The sequence below is a fragment of the Aythya marila genome (genome assembly GCF_965140915.1).
Source record: "Aythya marila genome assembly, chromosome: 5".
In the NCBI taxonomy this organism is placed as follows: Eukaryota; Metazoa; Chordata; class Aves; order Anseriformes; family Anatidae; genus Aythya; species Aythya marila.
In genome coordinates this window covers 23,721,329-23,737,438 of record NC_139046.1, presented here as the reverse complement: position 1 = coordinate 23,737,438, position 16,110 = coordinate 23,721,329, and the positions used below count along the sequence as shown (strand labels likewise).

The 16,110-nt window shown below is 36.6% G+C and overlaps 1 protein-coding gene across 7 annotated transcripts in view; it reads left to right on the top strand.

The window, feature by feature from the left end:
• The window catches only part of RALGAPA1 (Ral GTPase activating protein catalytic subunit alpha 1), a 128,076-nt gene that overhangs the window by 12,142 nt on the left and 99,824 nt on the right, over positions 1-16,110 (top strand). For all 7 annotated transcript variants that reach the window (XM_082762552.1, XM_082762548.1, XM_082762551.1 and 4 more), the window contains exons 4-12: positions 1,155-1,212; positions 1,758-1,801; positions 2,729-2,906; positions 4,494-4,609; positions 7,403-7,541; positions 12,374-12,582; positions 12,919-13,158; positions 15,189-15,380; positions 15,868-16,005. In XM_082762552.1, coding sequence (XP_082618678.1) covers positions 1,155-1,212; positions 1,758-1,801; positions 2,729-2,906; positions 4,494-4,609; positions 7,403-7,541; positions 12,374-12,582; positions 12,919-13,158; positions 15,189-15,380; positions 15,868-16,005 — 1,314 coding nt within the window. The remainder of the gene's footprint in view (positions 1-1,154; positions 1,213-1,757; positions 1,802-2,728; positions 2,907-4,493; positions 4,610-7,402; positions 7,542-12,373; positions 12,583-12,918; positions 13,159-15,188; positions 15,381-15,867; positions 16,006-16,110) is intronic.

Below are 16,110 nucleotides of genomic sequence, written 5' to 3'. Positions count from 1 at the left end.
TGTTTTTTGATTGCTTGTTGTCCCTGAGCTTGTTCTCATAATTAGATCGCTGTTGCAGAGGAAGTTTTTATAGGTTCCTTTTATTCTTGGAATGTTTTATGATTTGAAAATAACACTTCACAATATCCTTACCAAAAGCATAGCCTGACTTAATTAAGATGGTTTAGATTCTAACTCAATAAAATCAGACCATTTCAGATCAGAGATCATAATTTAGAAATAACTTAATGTCATTTTTTGATTGAGGTTTCTGATCATGAATTTGATTATGATCATTGAAAGCTGCTGAATGCTCATTGCAGTGTTGAACACAGATTCAAGAGGCTTTTTTTTTTTTTTTTTTTTTTTTTTGAGTAATGTACGTTGGTGCTTAAAACTGTGGGGTTAGCTGTTAAAAGGAGAGCGAACCTGAAGAGAGCTAGTTTATTTGTTCCCTGGATCCTGCATAAAAGCGTATTAGGTGACCTGTGCTTTGGGAGCAATTGCACAGGCTTTAGAGGGACAGGGCTACTAATCCCTTTGGGAAATCAGTTTGTTTACAAACTGTTCATGCTTCGGACGTAAATATTTAAGTGCTGTGTAATAGATTTTTGAACTGCCTTTGTCTCTGTTCTATTTCTTACTATTTGAAAGATGGTATTCCACTAATCTGGCTGCAGAGGTGTTAAGATTATTATTGCCCCACCTCTGTCCATCGTTATTTTGCTGAAGCTCTTTACCTTGCTGTTGACAAGAGTGAAGCAACTGTTTGCCAGTGCCACAGAGACAAGTTCGCAGCTGAACATCCTTGCTTAAGCCACTGTGAAGGTGATGTTAGCCTAATAGAGCCTGTTGTGAATGGGGAATTTCTGCTCCCTATGCTGCAAGAAGTAATATCCAGCAGAGGCAGTGAAGCCAGATAAACTGCAGTAACATCTGAAGTCTACAGGACTTGCTGAATAGTCTATCAGAGCCTTTGGGCTTCTTAACTTTAGGAAGGGAATTATCTTGAAAGGACAGTAATGCTTCTAAAGACAGCAGTGCGGAAACTTTCTAAAATAACCCTTCAGCTTCTGATCTGTGGCCTTTGTAAGAGTGCTTCTTGGCCTATGATATCTGTAACATAGGTCTGCAGGTTCCATTTTGTTGTGTTGTGGTTTTTTTTTTTTTTGTAGAAAATTTTGCAACTCCTTCCAGAAAGGATTCATCAGAGATGGCAATTTCACAGTATTGGTAAGTTAATTTTCTTTTTTCCTTTTTTTAATTTTGTTTTTTATTAGTAGCTGTTTCACACTACTCTTTTCTTAGTTTGCACTACTTTTCTAATAAACCTTTAAGTGCCCTAACACGGATTTAAGTCTTGAAAGAGTAGCAAGATAAGGGGGGAGGGAAAAAAAGAGGCAGGGTGTGTATGTGTGGAATGAAACAACAACAAAAATCAACAGTGTAGTAAGATGCTCTTCTAGGTACAAAGAAAGTTGGGCTGTTGAGAAAGAACATTGATGAGTATAATATTAGTTACCCATTCATGTTTAATGTGTACCTCCCAAAAAATCTTTTGGGAAAGATGTTATGGGTTATAAGGGAAGTATGAAAGGTGATCTTTTTTTTTTTTTCTTCTGGCATTGAAAGAATTGCCTGAAGATAAAAAGTTCACCAAGATTAAACTGGAGATTGCCAAGGACTTGTTTAAAAGATACTATCAAGTCTGACCGAGAACTCTGACATATTGCTTGACAAAGAACAACAACAAAATTTTGTTGGTTTTTTTTTTTCAGGATTGATTTTAAAGAAGCTTCTTCATACTGGAAATTCATTAAAGGTATTTGAAAAAGTTATATACTGATTAATTTTGTCTAAAATGTTTAAAAATACAAGTAAGAATATAAGGGTGAATTTTATGGTAAAATCATAGGAGTGAGGTCATGACTTGTGTGTCATGAAGTAATGACTTTTAATCATTATCCTTACTTCAGTAGAACTACTCACAGTAGTAATGTGCTTGTATAGAGTAGCCAATTTAAGAATTTGTGCAAGTGGTTGAAAGATTTTGTACTACAGCAGAAGTAAGCCTTTATCATTCGTTGTTGGGGCAAAGAAACTGGTTTTTGGAGCTGAGATTGTCTTAAAAGTGGAAGATTATCTAGGTGAAAGAGACTAATGGGTAGTGTAACAACAGTTGACCATGAGACAAAAGTTGCCCATGTAGTTTTGGTATAGCAACAAACGACTGTGCCACTTCTCTGTAAACCATCTGCAGGCTTGGTTGGTGCTGAAATTTTCCAGTGTGAGAATCAGGAGTAGACTGCTCCAGGACTCCATCACCTTCCTTGAAGAAGGAATGAAAAAGGGTAGAAGGAGTCCTGCTGGGGGAAAAAAAAAAAGCTCATTTTGCTGTTTTAATTCACAAACATATTTAAAAATCTTATGAGGGATTTGGATTTTCTGAAAAATTCAGATGGCGTCTCGCACTACTGTATTCGAACAAATGTCTAGATGCATGTTGGTTTTCTTCCTCTTCTTTCAGGGAAAGCCCTATGAAAGATTCTGTGGGACAAACAGCAGTGCCAAGATGCCAGGGTTGTCCTTGCATTTTTATCAAGGACTTGCAAATGTGCTAGCTTGACTCTGCTGGTGGCCATACTGTCTGTCTACGCTCAAATTTTCTACCCTTCCCTTTCTTCTTCTGCTTCCAGGACATGTCAAAATGTTTTGGGCCAAGCTAAATTGTTCCATTTTCTTTTTTAAGATACGTCGAGAGGGCGTACGTCTCTTTCTACTGTGGCTGCAAGCACTTCAAAATAACTGTAGTAGAGAACAATTATGGATGTTTTCTTGCTTAATTCCTGGATTTTCATCACCACAATCCGAATATGGTCCCCGAACACTAGATAATCTTATTAACCCTCCTCTTAATGTTCAAGAAAGTAAGTAATTTGATAACATTACTCAGTTCTTCATATAATTGAATTCTCAGCACAGAGCAGGAAAGTTGAAGCAGTGTTTGTAGCCAGGAAGATTATGGATCTATTAATCTGTTTCTTGATAGTTTGAGGTCTTACTGAATATTAACACTGTCCTTTTTTGTTGTTGCTGGCTTTTCTTTAAACATGTGGCAATGGTAGCTCAGCACATGGTGGGTGAAAATAAATTGACCGATTTCATTTATTTTTTTTAAGAATTACAAGCAGATGTTGCATCTACTGAAAACTTTCATAGGCATGTTCTGCTTATGCTGAACCGTTACACTTGCTTTGGCTTTATTCTACGGGGTTAGAAAAAAACAGTTTCTGCTATGGCTTTCAAGACAATAAGCAGTTGTTAGGGCAACGTGTGAAACCAAACAGTTGATCTTCCCACTGTGTCTGTGTATGACCAGGCAATTAAATCTGCAATATTCTTATGGCTCTGAAGGAGTTTTCCCCCAAAATGTCACCTTTTTAAATTGCAAAACATGAGGTCAGAAAGGCCTACATCATTGGAAAGGTGTCAGCATTCTGAGATAAGCTTGTTACACTTTTTTTAATGCCAATATAATTGAGCGATCAATATTGAGTAATCAGAGTATTTTTATTTTTTTTTTTTTTTAAGACAATTTTTCCTTTGTTCACTCTAGCAGTGTCAGACACTTGTAGCTTTGGGGAACCTTGCTTCTGAACTCGATACATGTACCTGTTATTAGGATTTCAGGCTTATTGATGAATTGGAATTCGGTTATCAAGTGCAAACTGTGCATTCACACAAATGCAAATAAGAAGCTAACAACTCTTTCTTCTGAGTAGAAGACGCTGTTGCATTTTTCCATTGGTTCCACCCAGTGCATTAGAGCTGATGCAAGCTTTGCTTATAGAAGCAAACAGTGTCTCCTTCATTGCTAATTAAGTTTATTGAAAGAAAGCTGATGCTAGCTGCTGAATTTCAGCTCTACAGATTTTTGTAAAAATTTGCTGGATTAAGCCCTGTTTTGGAGTTATCATGTGTATGTCTCCACAGTGGGAAAGGAGGAACAAATTTAAACAGGATGTAGGCAGCATAGAATTGCAGAGTACAAAGGGTGTAATGCAAATATGGAACTGCAGGATCAAGAGTGAAATACTTATCTAGCTTCACTTCAGACACAAAGGAAGTATAAAGCTAAAACTTTATGCAAATTAACTGATGAATTGCTGAATAAAGAAAATAATGAAAGATAAAAAGGTTTAGCTTTTGTAAAATACAAACATTACTCTCTCTTCTGGCATTTATGCAAATAATAAATTGATAACGCCTTTTGGAAAAATTTGGTTTTAGCAGGTAGATTCCTGCATAGGGAGAATTTATCTTCTGTATTTTTAGATATAAACCAGTACAGAACTAGTTTCTTACTTTAGCTCAAACTTATTAAATTTCATTAATGTGTGAGTGGTTTGTTTTGCCTGTAGGTGTGTCTGTACATTTGTACTTTGGTTACTTGGTAGATATTTATGTATGGAAAGAAACGGCATAAATGTAGACCTGATCTTTTTTTTTAATAGCTCAAGTGACTATAGAGGAGATCACTCCACTTGTTCCTCCACAATCAGGCGATAAAGGACAAGAAGATTTAACAAGCTATTTCTTAGAAGCGCTTTTGAAATACATTGTAATTCAGGTATGTTCTATGTTTTCAAACAAATAAATATGAAATAACTAATATCTGTTTGTTCATTACAAGGCAAAAATTTGCTGCTAGCACTCCATATACGGCAAGTATATTTAAAAACGGTTTAAACATCCCACCCCACAGGACCAAGTCCTTCATAAAAAATCCAAGTCTCTTAGAAAATCCTTAGTTGGCTTGTGAACTGGCCTTTCACCACAGGGTCCTGCATCAGATTGCCGCAGGGATGGAAAAAGAACATGCTTGTCAGTCATTGCAAGAAATGCAGATTCCAGCTCTTTGCATTTCTGTCTTCTCACCATGTTGTCTTCAAGCAGTGAAAGGATCAACTAGGCCCTTCCTTATTGCGTAGGCTTCTTGATGGTCAGGGATTTTGCTTTTCAAACTGGAGAAAAAAAAAGGGGAAACTTCTAACTGAAAGTACTGGATTTGTGTGATAAGGGTGTTTTAACAAGTCCGAGCAAACTTTTGCTGGCCTCTTTCCTAGGCTTATACTCAGGCTAGCTGGAAAAACCAAATGTAAATAGGTTGTCAGACACAGTGATCTGTAAAACTGGGACAGACAGTGTGTCTGTGCTCAGCATCATACTTTTCCTCTATCTCTTTCCAGAACTGATGCTGTTACATGAGATTTTATGTACAGCTTCTCCATTCTCTAATGGAAACTCTTAGTTACTGGAAAGTTCTAGTTATTAGAAATACTCTAGGGTGTGTTGAGAGCATGATATGGAGGTTATGGCTTTCCAGAAAGCGATTGTGTCTTTTGCTGACCAACAAGGTATTTACTGCCCAGATCTTGTGATAATCGATCAGTAACTTGTAGCTATCTTAACAGTACTTTCTGGGGCTTTAGTTCTAGGAGATTTATAAACCTAGGTGTACAGGTTTATAATACAGTACACTACACAGAGGTTGGGATTACTGGTACAGCTGAGCAAGTGAACCTTTTACAGACAGAAGTAGTGGGAAGCAATAAATATTTGGAATGCTTCAGATCTGACAAAGCTTATGACTTAAGCTCTGCTTGAAAGTAACTGCACTGATGAGATTATACTCATTGAGTGGCATTGCTTTGTGAAAACTAGGTAATAAGATCTTACATGTCCCAAGCTACCTAGAAGGTAGAACTAAACTGTGGACAGAAAATGAAGACTTGAGTAAGTACCTAGTCCACAGCAAGAAACTCGAGTGTCTCTTATTACCTCGCACTGTGTCTTTCCCTTTGTACTTTAACACTCCCATGATCTCCGTCAGTATTTCAGATGCCTAAGACAGGGCATGTCAGGAGCTTCTAACGAAAGCTGTTTGGCTAAGCTATTAGGATATAATTAATTTTCTGGCCAGTTAGCACACCGCTTCAAAGCCTGCTCTGCTGTTATGCTCAGCAAACAGCTTGGCTGTATGACAGTCTGTAGGTGTACCAGGGCACTGACCCTTTGGGTCAGACTTGTACAGCAGAACCCAATGGGAGAGGTATCTATAAGTTCTTCTTCATGCTTTTATAGGTTATGCTAAAGTGGCTGGATAGTGGCACAGATGCTGTCAAAATAGAATATAACATTTCATGACTTCTGTTTATCTGTCTTCCTCTGTGAACTTGCAGTGCTGGAATAATTAGCAGCCTCATTTAGTTGCTTCCAGCATCTCCCAGTTTGAATAGAGGCCATCATACTTGTGGTCTGTAGCTTAACGATGACTGTTAACTTTGACTAAAATTACCCTCTTACATTCTTGAAGACAACTGTCCTCTCTCTAGTAAATTGATAGCAGTTTATCTAAATTTAGATGTTGTTCGGACAAGTGTCACAGAACTTATTTGCTGTGTGAATGCTAGCATCTTTTGCTAATTTTTTTTAGAAGCACTGAAAATTTCAAGGTTAATAGTTACCTTTTTGGTGTTAATGCTGCTAAAAGGACTTCGGGTTACTAGTTTTTACGTGTTAGTCTGTTGACTTCTTTGGGGTGTGTGTATGTATGTGTGTTCCAGGCTTATTGTCATGAAAATATATCATTAATAAAACTGTGGACTTGGAGGAGGGAATAGGGTGTGTTTGGGGAAGGTGCTTTTCTGAAAGCTTCCTTTAATTTATTTGTAGTAGACTTTACACAACTCTGCAGGCAGATGCATTCTCCAGGACAAAAACAGAAACTGGATATTGAGTTTATTATTGAGAACTTATGCTTTTCAATAGGAAAACATTTTGTAATGACGAGGGCTTAGCACTCATAACCCAAAAGCAGATCTATATAATTCAACTTTAAAGTTGAATCTTCTGATTGCAATTGACAAATAGGGTTGTTTCATGTTGAACAGAGATGAATACAAATACCTATTGTAAGGAATACAAGGACAATTGTTAAGTCAAAATGTGTTAAAACAAATTGTCAAAACAAATGTTCAGAGTAGCATGGGTAATTGTCCTTTTCTTATGAATACTTTGAAATATTGTTTGGTTTTATTAAAACTGTTTTTATTAGTTTGACTTTACTTCCTGACTTACCTAATATGACCATAAAAGTAGATGCATTTGTTCGTTTCAATATTTGTTGTGTTACAGTTCCTTTTCAATGGAAACAGTCTTTGTTTCATTGAAATTTACCAGCTAATTTCTGCTCTACCCTTTTTAAAAGTGTTTATTAAAATATATATGATATTGTTCCATAAAAATAAATAAGAAATTGTTCCATAAGAAATAAATCAGAACCAATTTCATCAGTCATCTTTCTCTTCTACTTCTAGATGTTTACTTTATCCAACAGTTGTTTTCTTCTTTTGCTTTCAAGGTTAAGAGTTTAGAATGGAAGAACAAGGAAAACCAGGAAAAGGGATTTTCATTTTTGTTCTCAAATTTTAAGAAATACTACTTGCCTTCTATTTTCCCAAACATCTGTAAGGAGACCAGCTTATATAACCCTATACTTGGTAAGTGTTAACATAACTGATAAAATCATTACATTTCCTCTAACACACGGTATGGCAAAGCAGTTTTTTGATTGTGACATTGCCTGTAAAGAATATTCTCCGAAAGTGTTCCATATGAAAGAACATGTTATGGTTTCAGTTTTGTGGTTCTCAATTCTCTATTTGTGGAGGCACCTGAACACTTCATTAGTTTGAGTCAATCTTACTGTATAAACCTGAATCAAGTAAATTAAATGTTGTAAAATGGTTCTTTAATGTGGTCTCTGTTGTTGATGCAAGTTATGCTCAGAAGAGAATTTTGTTGAGATAAGAAGTTTAGTGTGTTGTTCTTTGGGAGATGTTGGCTTTAACTGTACAGAATCACAGTGTTTGGATCATACAATGCTTGCTCCAATCTTCAGTCAGGGCAGAGTTGGTTACATTTTTGTATCAACTGTCTTATGTCAAGAGCTTGCAGTAGGAGGAAGAAGTGAGGTTTTAACACCATCTTTAAGCTGATCATGCTAAAATGCGTCTTTCCATATCAAGACGCAATTCTAGGTGTTTGCTAAGCAAACCTAACTAGTTTTGTTTAGAGGATTTTAGCCCATTTTAAACTAGGATGTTGTTTGTATATCCTGATTTTGCTGTCTCACATTTGTGTGCACCCATGCACAAATTCTTGTAAGCCAACAGAATTGAAGACTTTTGTTTGTGAAACAATATCATCAGCTCAGGCTTTCAGCTGCCTGAATAATCTGGATACCTCACTGTTCTTCTTGCATATTGATGCAGTGTCTCGTAAGGATTAATAGCAATCTCTTCAGCCACAATTCCAACTTCTAAAATCAAGCTGTTAGAAGCATGTTGAAAAGGTCTGTCTTTCTGCCAGTCCATGTACATGTATTTGGATTATGGCCTTCTGCAGAGATGAGCATTTCAGAAACCTGGGCTGGGTGTTCTCCTGGGAAAGCCACACAGTGGACCTTCTCATCTAAGGGAGAAGAAACAATATAAATGCAGTTATGTATAACTGTAGAAGAAAAGTTGTGTGAAGATACTGAAGAGTTTGTGTTGAAATGGATACAAGTAGAATGATAGCAATGCTGGGAAAGCAAACCTACTTCTACTTGAGGTCGTGGAACAACATATGTGGAAACAATTTCTTTCCGTGGAGGTCTTGATGGAATCTTCCACAGAAGTGCTACTGTAGTCCTTTCTTTCTGTGAACCATAAACAAGAAGCTTCTACTGTTTTGGACAATGGGGAAGAAGAAGAAATGGGCTCAGATCTCCAAAACTACTGTCAGTACCTTAAACTGTGCAAAGTCAGAGGCAATTCTGAGGATCTGGGGGAAAAGAACAGTAATGAAGGCAACAGAAACATTGGTAAGTGGGATAGGATTTTCTCCTTTCTGAAATTCTTCTTTGGCATGCCTCTCCCCCACCCTATTTGAAAACAGTCCTGTATCTGCCTGTTATGAACAAAATTGATAGCTCTTTCAGGCAGAAAGCAGTGCAAATCTTGACACAGAGCATGCTTTTGAAAACCAAATTTTTTCATGCTACTCACCTAATACTTAATTTAGGAAAAGTCACGAGACGTATTAGAACAGTAGTTTTACTAAGCAAGCATTAATACAGGGGCTTTGCTGGAGATGGCATATTGGATGCAGATTTTTTGTTGTTGTTAAGGCAGCTTTACAGATACACGTATCAGTTACAGTAATGGACATTCCAGTTACAGGAAGCTAACAGTATGCCTCCTTCATGAATCTCACAGGCTTAGAAGAGCAGTACAGTACAGGAGTATGGATTTGTTTTGTTTTGATTGTCTTTTAGCATATATTTAGACTCAGTAATATGTTCTTTGGAAACTTTAGTAAGAGCTATGGTTACAATAGTTAGACTTCAGGGGAATTCTAACTTCCATCATTGTAATGTACATATTTGTTCCATTTCTAAGTTATTTGGAAGAGCTCCTTCATTTACAGGTAAACAAAAAAAGTAGGCTGCCATCTGGCTCTGTTAAGCTTGTTATTGACTTACAAAGTAAGCATGGTCAAAACTGCAAGTGTCCACTGTTACAACTCTGTTTTTTTCCTAGCTTTTTCATTCTCTGCCCTGAGTATGTCTTCCAAAGTTCCCTGGCGGGGCAGGGCAGAATGGAAAAATGGAAAATTGGGGGAAGGAAATATTTTTCTCTTGTGTTATTTGAGTCAATCTAGTAAACTTCTGTTTTACTTTGTTTTTAGGTCAGTGTCCTCACCTAGAGCCTTCACAGAAATGTGCAAATACAAGAAACAATTGAAGGAAGATAGATTTGAGAAGCAGCTGCAGCACATAATACAGTTGATAGAAAATGTGTATAGAGAGGATGTTCTGAGAAGATACCATGAAACTACAGAAGGAGACAGTGTACTGCAAGGACATGTTTACTGCATGTCTCCTGGTTGTCCTTTTGAAAATACTGTCCAGGTGCTGTTACTGCAAAGCCAGTATTGCAGCCTTCACACCCTACTGAATGCTAATAGACACCAGAGAGAACTGGTTTTTGCATCTTTTTTACTGCACTACCAGGCACTTCATTTTTATTTACTGTGCTGTTATTTATGCTGCTGTGTAAGATGTTAATTTTTTTAAATATTTTTCCTAAGCTGCTGTCTTCCACAGAATGAAAACAATGTACAGGTTTTTTTTTTTGTTGTTGTTTGTATTAAATAAAACCTTTGTAAACCATTTAAAAGTATTCTGTGAGTTTGTAACTTAATTTAACGTGGTTGGTATGCAAGAGTCACATAGTTTTTCTGCTTTTTTTCTCTTAAAATGATGTTTCCATTAGAAGCAGTTGATGTTATTTTAAAGTGTGTTCTGGAAACAGTCATCTGTTAGCAGCACCAGAATGAGACTGTCACTCCTTTCGTATGTGTGTGTTGAAATGACACTGAGATATACCAGCCTGGATATCCTCTACACTGGTGCTAGCTGTTGTGATGTGTGTGTGTGATGTTAACAGGGAAACCTTTACAGCACGGTGGCAAGTAGGCTGTGTTCACTTCAGACACCTTGAACTGTATATGCCTGTCATAAAACAATCAGCTACTGTCTAGGCAATTATTTCTTTGCTGCTGTCCAGATTTGCTCCTTTTGAATTGTAACACCATAACCCAGCAGAAATTGTGCTGGATCCCCCTCAAACAACACAAAAAACTCAACTGTTGACCTGGCATTAGGAAGATACAGTCGGGAAACAACTTTATATTATACAGTGTGACTACTTTGCGTCTTCTTTGATTTCAAGCATAATTATTTTTGAACTGCCTTCTGGCCTACTCAAAGATTGTAAAACCATGGAACATACCTCACTACTTAGCTGCATACAGTAGAAAAGTTGAGACAGTGGTGAAATACTGCTCTGCACAATCGGTCTCTCTCCATATCTGAACAGGACCATTATGCCTTCTGTTTTGTGTTTTTGTTGTTTGCTTTTGTGAGGGAGGGGAAGGTTGCATGGTATCCCCAGATAAAAGCTGTGATACTGAAATGCCAGCAGTAGGGTACGTTCTGACTGCACATGGCATCTTCAGTCCTCGGACAGACTTTCATCAGATCCTTGTATTGGAGCAGATCTCATACTTGCCCTTCTACACTGAAGAACCAGGAATAAAGTTGGCACATACTTGCCCTTCTACACTGAAGAACCAGGAATAAAGTTGGCACACTGATGATAATCACAGCAATGTTCTATACTCTGTATCGGGCTGCAAAATCCAGAAATGGCTTTTGCAGTATTGAGGTAGCTGATACATGCCAGGAGTTTCACTGGGATGTTGATGCATGTGCTTGCAGAAATGTAGGTTATGCACCATTTAAAAATAAAAATAAAAATCAAACAACTATTCTCCTTTCCCCACTCTGTGTTTTTGTAACACTTTTACTGCAGATGTCTTCCAAGTTGGGTTTTCAAGAACTGCCACTCTGTGTTTTTTTCTGTATTAGATGCAGGAATATCACTGGTACCGTCAGTATCTTTGTCACTTCTAGAGTAGAAAACCAGAAGGTGTACGCTATTCAGAACCATTGTGTAGAATATGGGATGGAGAAAAGTAAATTGTAGGTTATAAACCCCAAATAACTCCAGTTCCTTCAGAACTGGATTGTCATCCTACTGGGCATTGTTCATTGTGTTTCTTGAAATCTAGGATAGGAATTAGTACTGTTAGAATTGTGTTTTAGCTGAATCACGTGAAGTTGTATGTGCTCTTGCTCTGGCTGCAAAATCCACCAAAATTGCCTGGTGCAAGTGTGGCATTAGATGAAGCTGTGAGACTTAAGTGGCCTTGGAGAAGAATTTTTCACTGTCCTATTACTCATCTTTCACCTATTTCAGAGCCAAAAGAGTCTTTTCTTATCGCAGCTGCTTTTAAAATACAGTTGGAATTAAAGCTATCGCCTTATAGGCACGATTAGATGTTAGCATCCATGTCAGTAAACAACTGATGACCCTTATCTCTATGTGGCTTAACTATGGGTTGCTGCAGACAGAGATTCCTAGGGCTGCATTAGAAAATGTAATGCATTGCTTCTGAACTGCATCTGTTTTCCCACTAGGTTTGGTATTAGGATGTGATTTACAACGGTTCTTCAATGTCTGTAAAATGAGTCGCAGATAAATTGTTGCTTTGGGATTATCTGTATCATAGCCATTTAGGCAAATTTTGGGATAATGCATACAACAGCAAATATTAAAAAACAGAATCTCTGAACGTTCACCATGTATTGGTTATGGTTTTCAGATTTCTTACACGCAGTTTTCTCTCTGCATGTATTTTAAAATGTTGCACTTCCTTACAGATATACCACAGATGAGACCAAAGCCACACTACGTAATGGTTAAGAAAGATGCTGAAACCAATGAGGCAATATATTGCACAAAGGAACCTTTTATTAAGGCTCGTGTTATTGTCATTCGGTGGTTGGTGTCTTTCTGGCTTGAGCCAAAACCTCATGCAGGACCTCATATTCCTGGGATGGAAGGTGAAAATGTGCCAAAGAATATACAGGTAAAATCAAATACGCAAGGTTTTCTTTTTTCATGTGTTTGTCTTGATTGTATTCTCAGCAGCATGTAGCCCTCTGATAATTATAACTGATGAAGAATTGGAAAAAGGAATTTCTAAACAATTTTTCTGCATATGAATTCAGTTTTGAAGGATTTGCTGTACTTTAAAAAAATAAATAAATTTTCTAAACATTTGGGTTTTAATCAAGTAGAGGTAAAAATCTTTGAAATACGGTGAATCTTGTCTTTTTTGTAATTCTTCTATGTAATTTAAATTTTATGTTCAAATTGTATTGCTAAAATGTGTTATGGAAATTCTCTTTAATTTTTGTTTCAGAGAGCAGCTGCTAGCATGGCTTCAAGGGAAGACAGCAAAAATGACAGCACTGATAAGCAGGACAGAAATGCAGAGCCAGAACAATCTCATTCTAATACAAGCACTCTAACAGAGAGAGAACCAAGTTCTTCCAGCCTCTGCAGTATTGATGAAGAACATTTAACTGATATTGAAATTGTCCGCAAAGTCTTTTCTTCTAAAAGAAGTAATGTTAATTTTCTAACTGAGATTTTTCGACAGGTAAAGAACCTGCTTTAGAACGCAAGAATATTTACTATTATACTATATACCATGTCAGAGTTTTTTCAAGTGTATTTGCTAACCAGAACATTATGTGAGAGTTCATTTTTTGTCATCTTGCCTTTAAAATTAAAGCATTAGAAAATATTCCCTTTTAATCAGAATATCTCCAATTCCTGATTTTTCTAATTCTATTTCTTTACTAACCAGCTTTAGAGCATTTAACTTGGACTTTACAATTCCCTATAGACAACAACGTTTGATCTTTTCATGCATCAACCCCATAGCTATTAGAGCTCATAACCAAAAGTAAAAATAAACCTGCTGTAGGAGTCTGCAGCTGTTCAAGAGCTGTTTTAGGAGCAGTCAAATGCCCTTACCTTGACAGCATTCATCAGGAGAGTGAGACAGATGGCTACAGAAGGTAGCATTCTGCTTTTGACTTTACTGCAACCACAAGTGTTAGCTAAATGTACTCAAAATAGTGTTTTTCAGATGTAAACTTTACTAAACAAATTTAAACTAAGAACATATGCCAGAATACTGAGTCTTTCCTATAATACAGAGATACTTAGCTTTGAGCTCAAAGCAGAAAAATGGAACCAAGTAGATTTTCTGTATGCCCTCGAGAATAGGACAAAAGGTGAAGAGGTTTTTCTGAATAAAATTAAAGAAAAATCTGCTAACTTTCAGTTGAAGTGCAAGATGCTAATTGCTTTAAACAACATAAAACTAAACATGCAAAACCTCCAATATTTCTGGATGAAAGGGTTATTTTTGAATGCGGTGAATGTCAGAAACATACCCACTGAAACTTATCCATCAGAAGCTTAACCACATCCTGTGTGTTGAAGAACTTGGACGCATTACTGAAGGAGATAGCAGAGTTACCAAATTTAGACTGCCACTCGGGTTGACAGAGCCTGAGGCATTGAATGTAGATTCGAAATTATTGATACATCTATTTACAGCCCTTTCAGTTTTTTTTCTTCACACTTCATTTTAATGGGTTTCTTCTTTTTCTTCGCACTTTTTAGTTTGATACTCAGATGACACATCCATTTCTGGAGAGAGCATATTGTTTGTGTCAAGTGGGCACTACTTACAGGAGTCAGTGAGTTTTCAACATTCACACCATGGGCTCCATAAAACTATGTGTTAATGTAGTTTATCTGTTCTTTTTCTTCTTTTTTCCTTTTTTTTTTTTTTAATACAGTTAGGTCATCGTGGTCTTTGGTAAATGCATTTATAGTTCGTTGAAACCTGACTAATGTTAAAAGTTCCTGATCTCTGACTACTTGTTTCCAGTACAGCAGGTACATAAAACCTGCTGAAGAGGGCAGAAATTGGCCGTCACACTGACTCAAATGCATTATTTTTAAAAATAATAATTTTGAAATCTTTTCAGGGAGTCAAGCTACTGTTTAAGGCTACTGTTTTGAATCTCATCTAGATAAAAATAAGATATATGCCTACCAGTAACGTATGACACTTGAAATTTTGTCATTTAGAACTCTTCCAAGTCCTCTGAATCAAAGGTGCTGTAGTAGAAACTTCTCCTCACTTCTTTTGCATGCTTTTGATGAGTGTTTGCGCTTTAATTTCAGCAGTTCTGGGCACTGCCTGTACAGATTCTCATATCTGTCTCTTTGGCAGTGAACTTTTCAATTTACTTTGTTGACAAGTTTTTTTGTTAAAACTTTTTCTCCATTGCCTGTGTACACACTTTCACATTTCAGATAAAGAAAGTGAGCTAACATTTAGGTTCAGGAATAATTTACTTGTTCAGAACCTACAGTGGTTGTAAGTTTGTATGTTTGTTTGTTTGTTTGTTTTTTCTCTTATGCCTTAGAACCTGGCCATTACGGAGCACTAGTTTAGTACTTATCTTGCTGCTTCTTGACTTTATAAGTACAATTTGTACTTAAAACTGTTCAATTCTAATTATAGCTTGAAGCCACATAGTTTAGTTCCAACTTGATTTCAAGTAATGTAACTGAGCTTTTGTTTGTTTCTGTTTCTACTCCCAGGCATTTCTGTTGCCAATATGTGAAGCCGCTGCCATGAGGAAAGTGGTAAAGGTTTATCAGGAATGGATTCAGCAAGAAGATAAGCCCTTATTTATGAAAGAGCCTGAAGAAATAATGCAGTGTACAGCTGTAGATTGTGATGAAAATGTTGTAGACCATAATTCATCTGAGAAGGCAAAAGAAAGAGAAGAGGTAAAATATTGTTGGTTACTATTTGTGCATCTTTTGCATAGTAGACTTGAGGCCAAGACCAATTGGCCTTCTCAACAGACTATACGTGGTTAAGTTGGATTTTACAGCATGTTGAGGGGAATGAAACAAAGGTAATTAAAGATTGCATGTATATGCTACCGATTTGTTCCATTATCAGTAGATACTTATGTGGCTATTTAAATTTAAAGAAATCATATAGATTTATAAAGTACTTCCAAGATATGGTTTATAAAGTATTCCAACTTTCAGCTGTGTAAAAATTATATACAAATAAATGGGTAAGAAAAAATCGTAATTATTTTGTCCAGATACTTTAAAATAATTGCTACAAACACCTTTAATCATGATGTTGTCTTTAAGATGCAACTGTGATATGTATTATCTATTACATACTTTGTCCTTTAACGTAAAACAAAAACAACCTGTCAACAAATCAATGGGATTTTAAGAGCAAAATATTTTTCAGGAAAAAGGTGTGAACTCCAGTCATGTTAGAAATTCAAACTGGGCAAGAAATGGCTGTTACCAAGACACTTTGCATAAACTGTCTGAAATTGATACTGAAGAGCAAAATGTACGAGCTGGAGTGCAGTCAGTATTGCAGGTATGGAATGAACTTGCTATCTAATTTTCAGCTTAATAGTAAAGAGTATGATATTAGTACGTAAAAGAGTAGAATATAGCATAATGGTCTTATAAAGGCATTCCC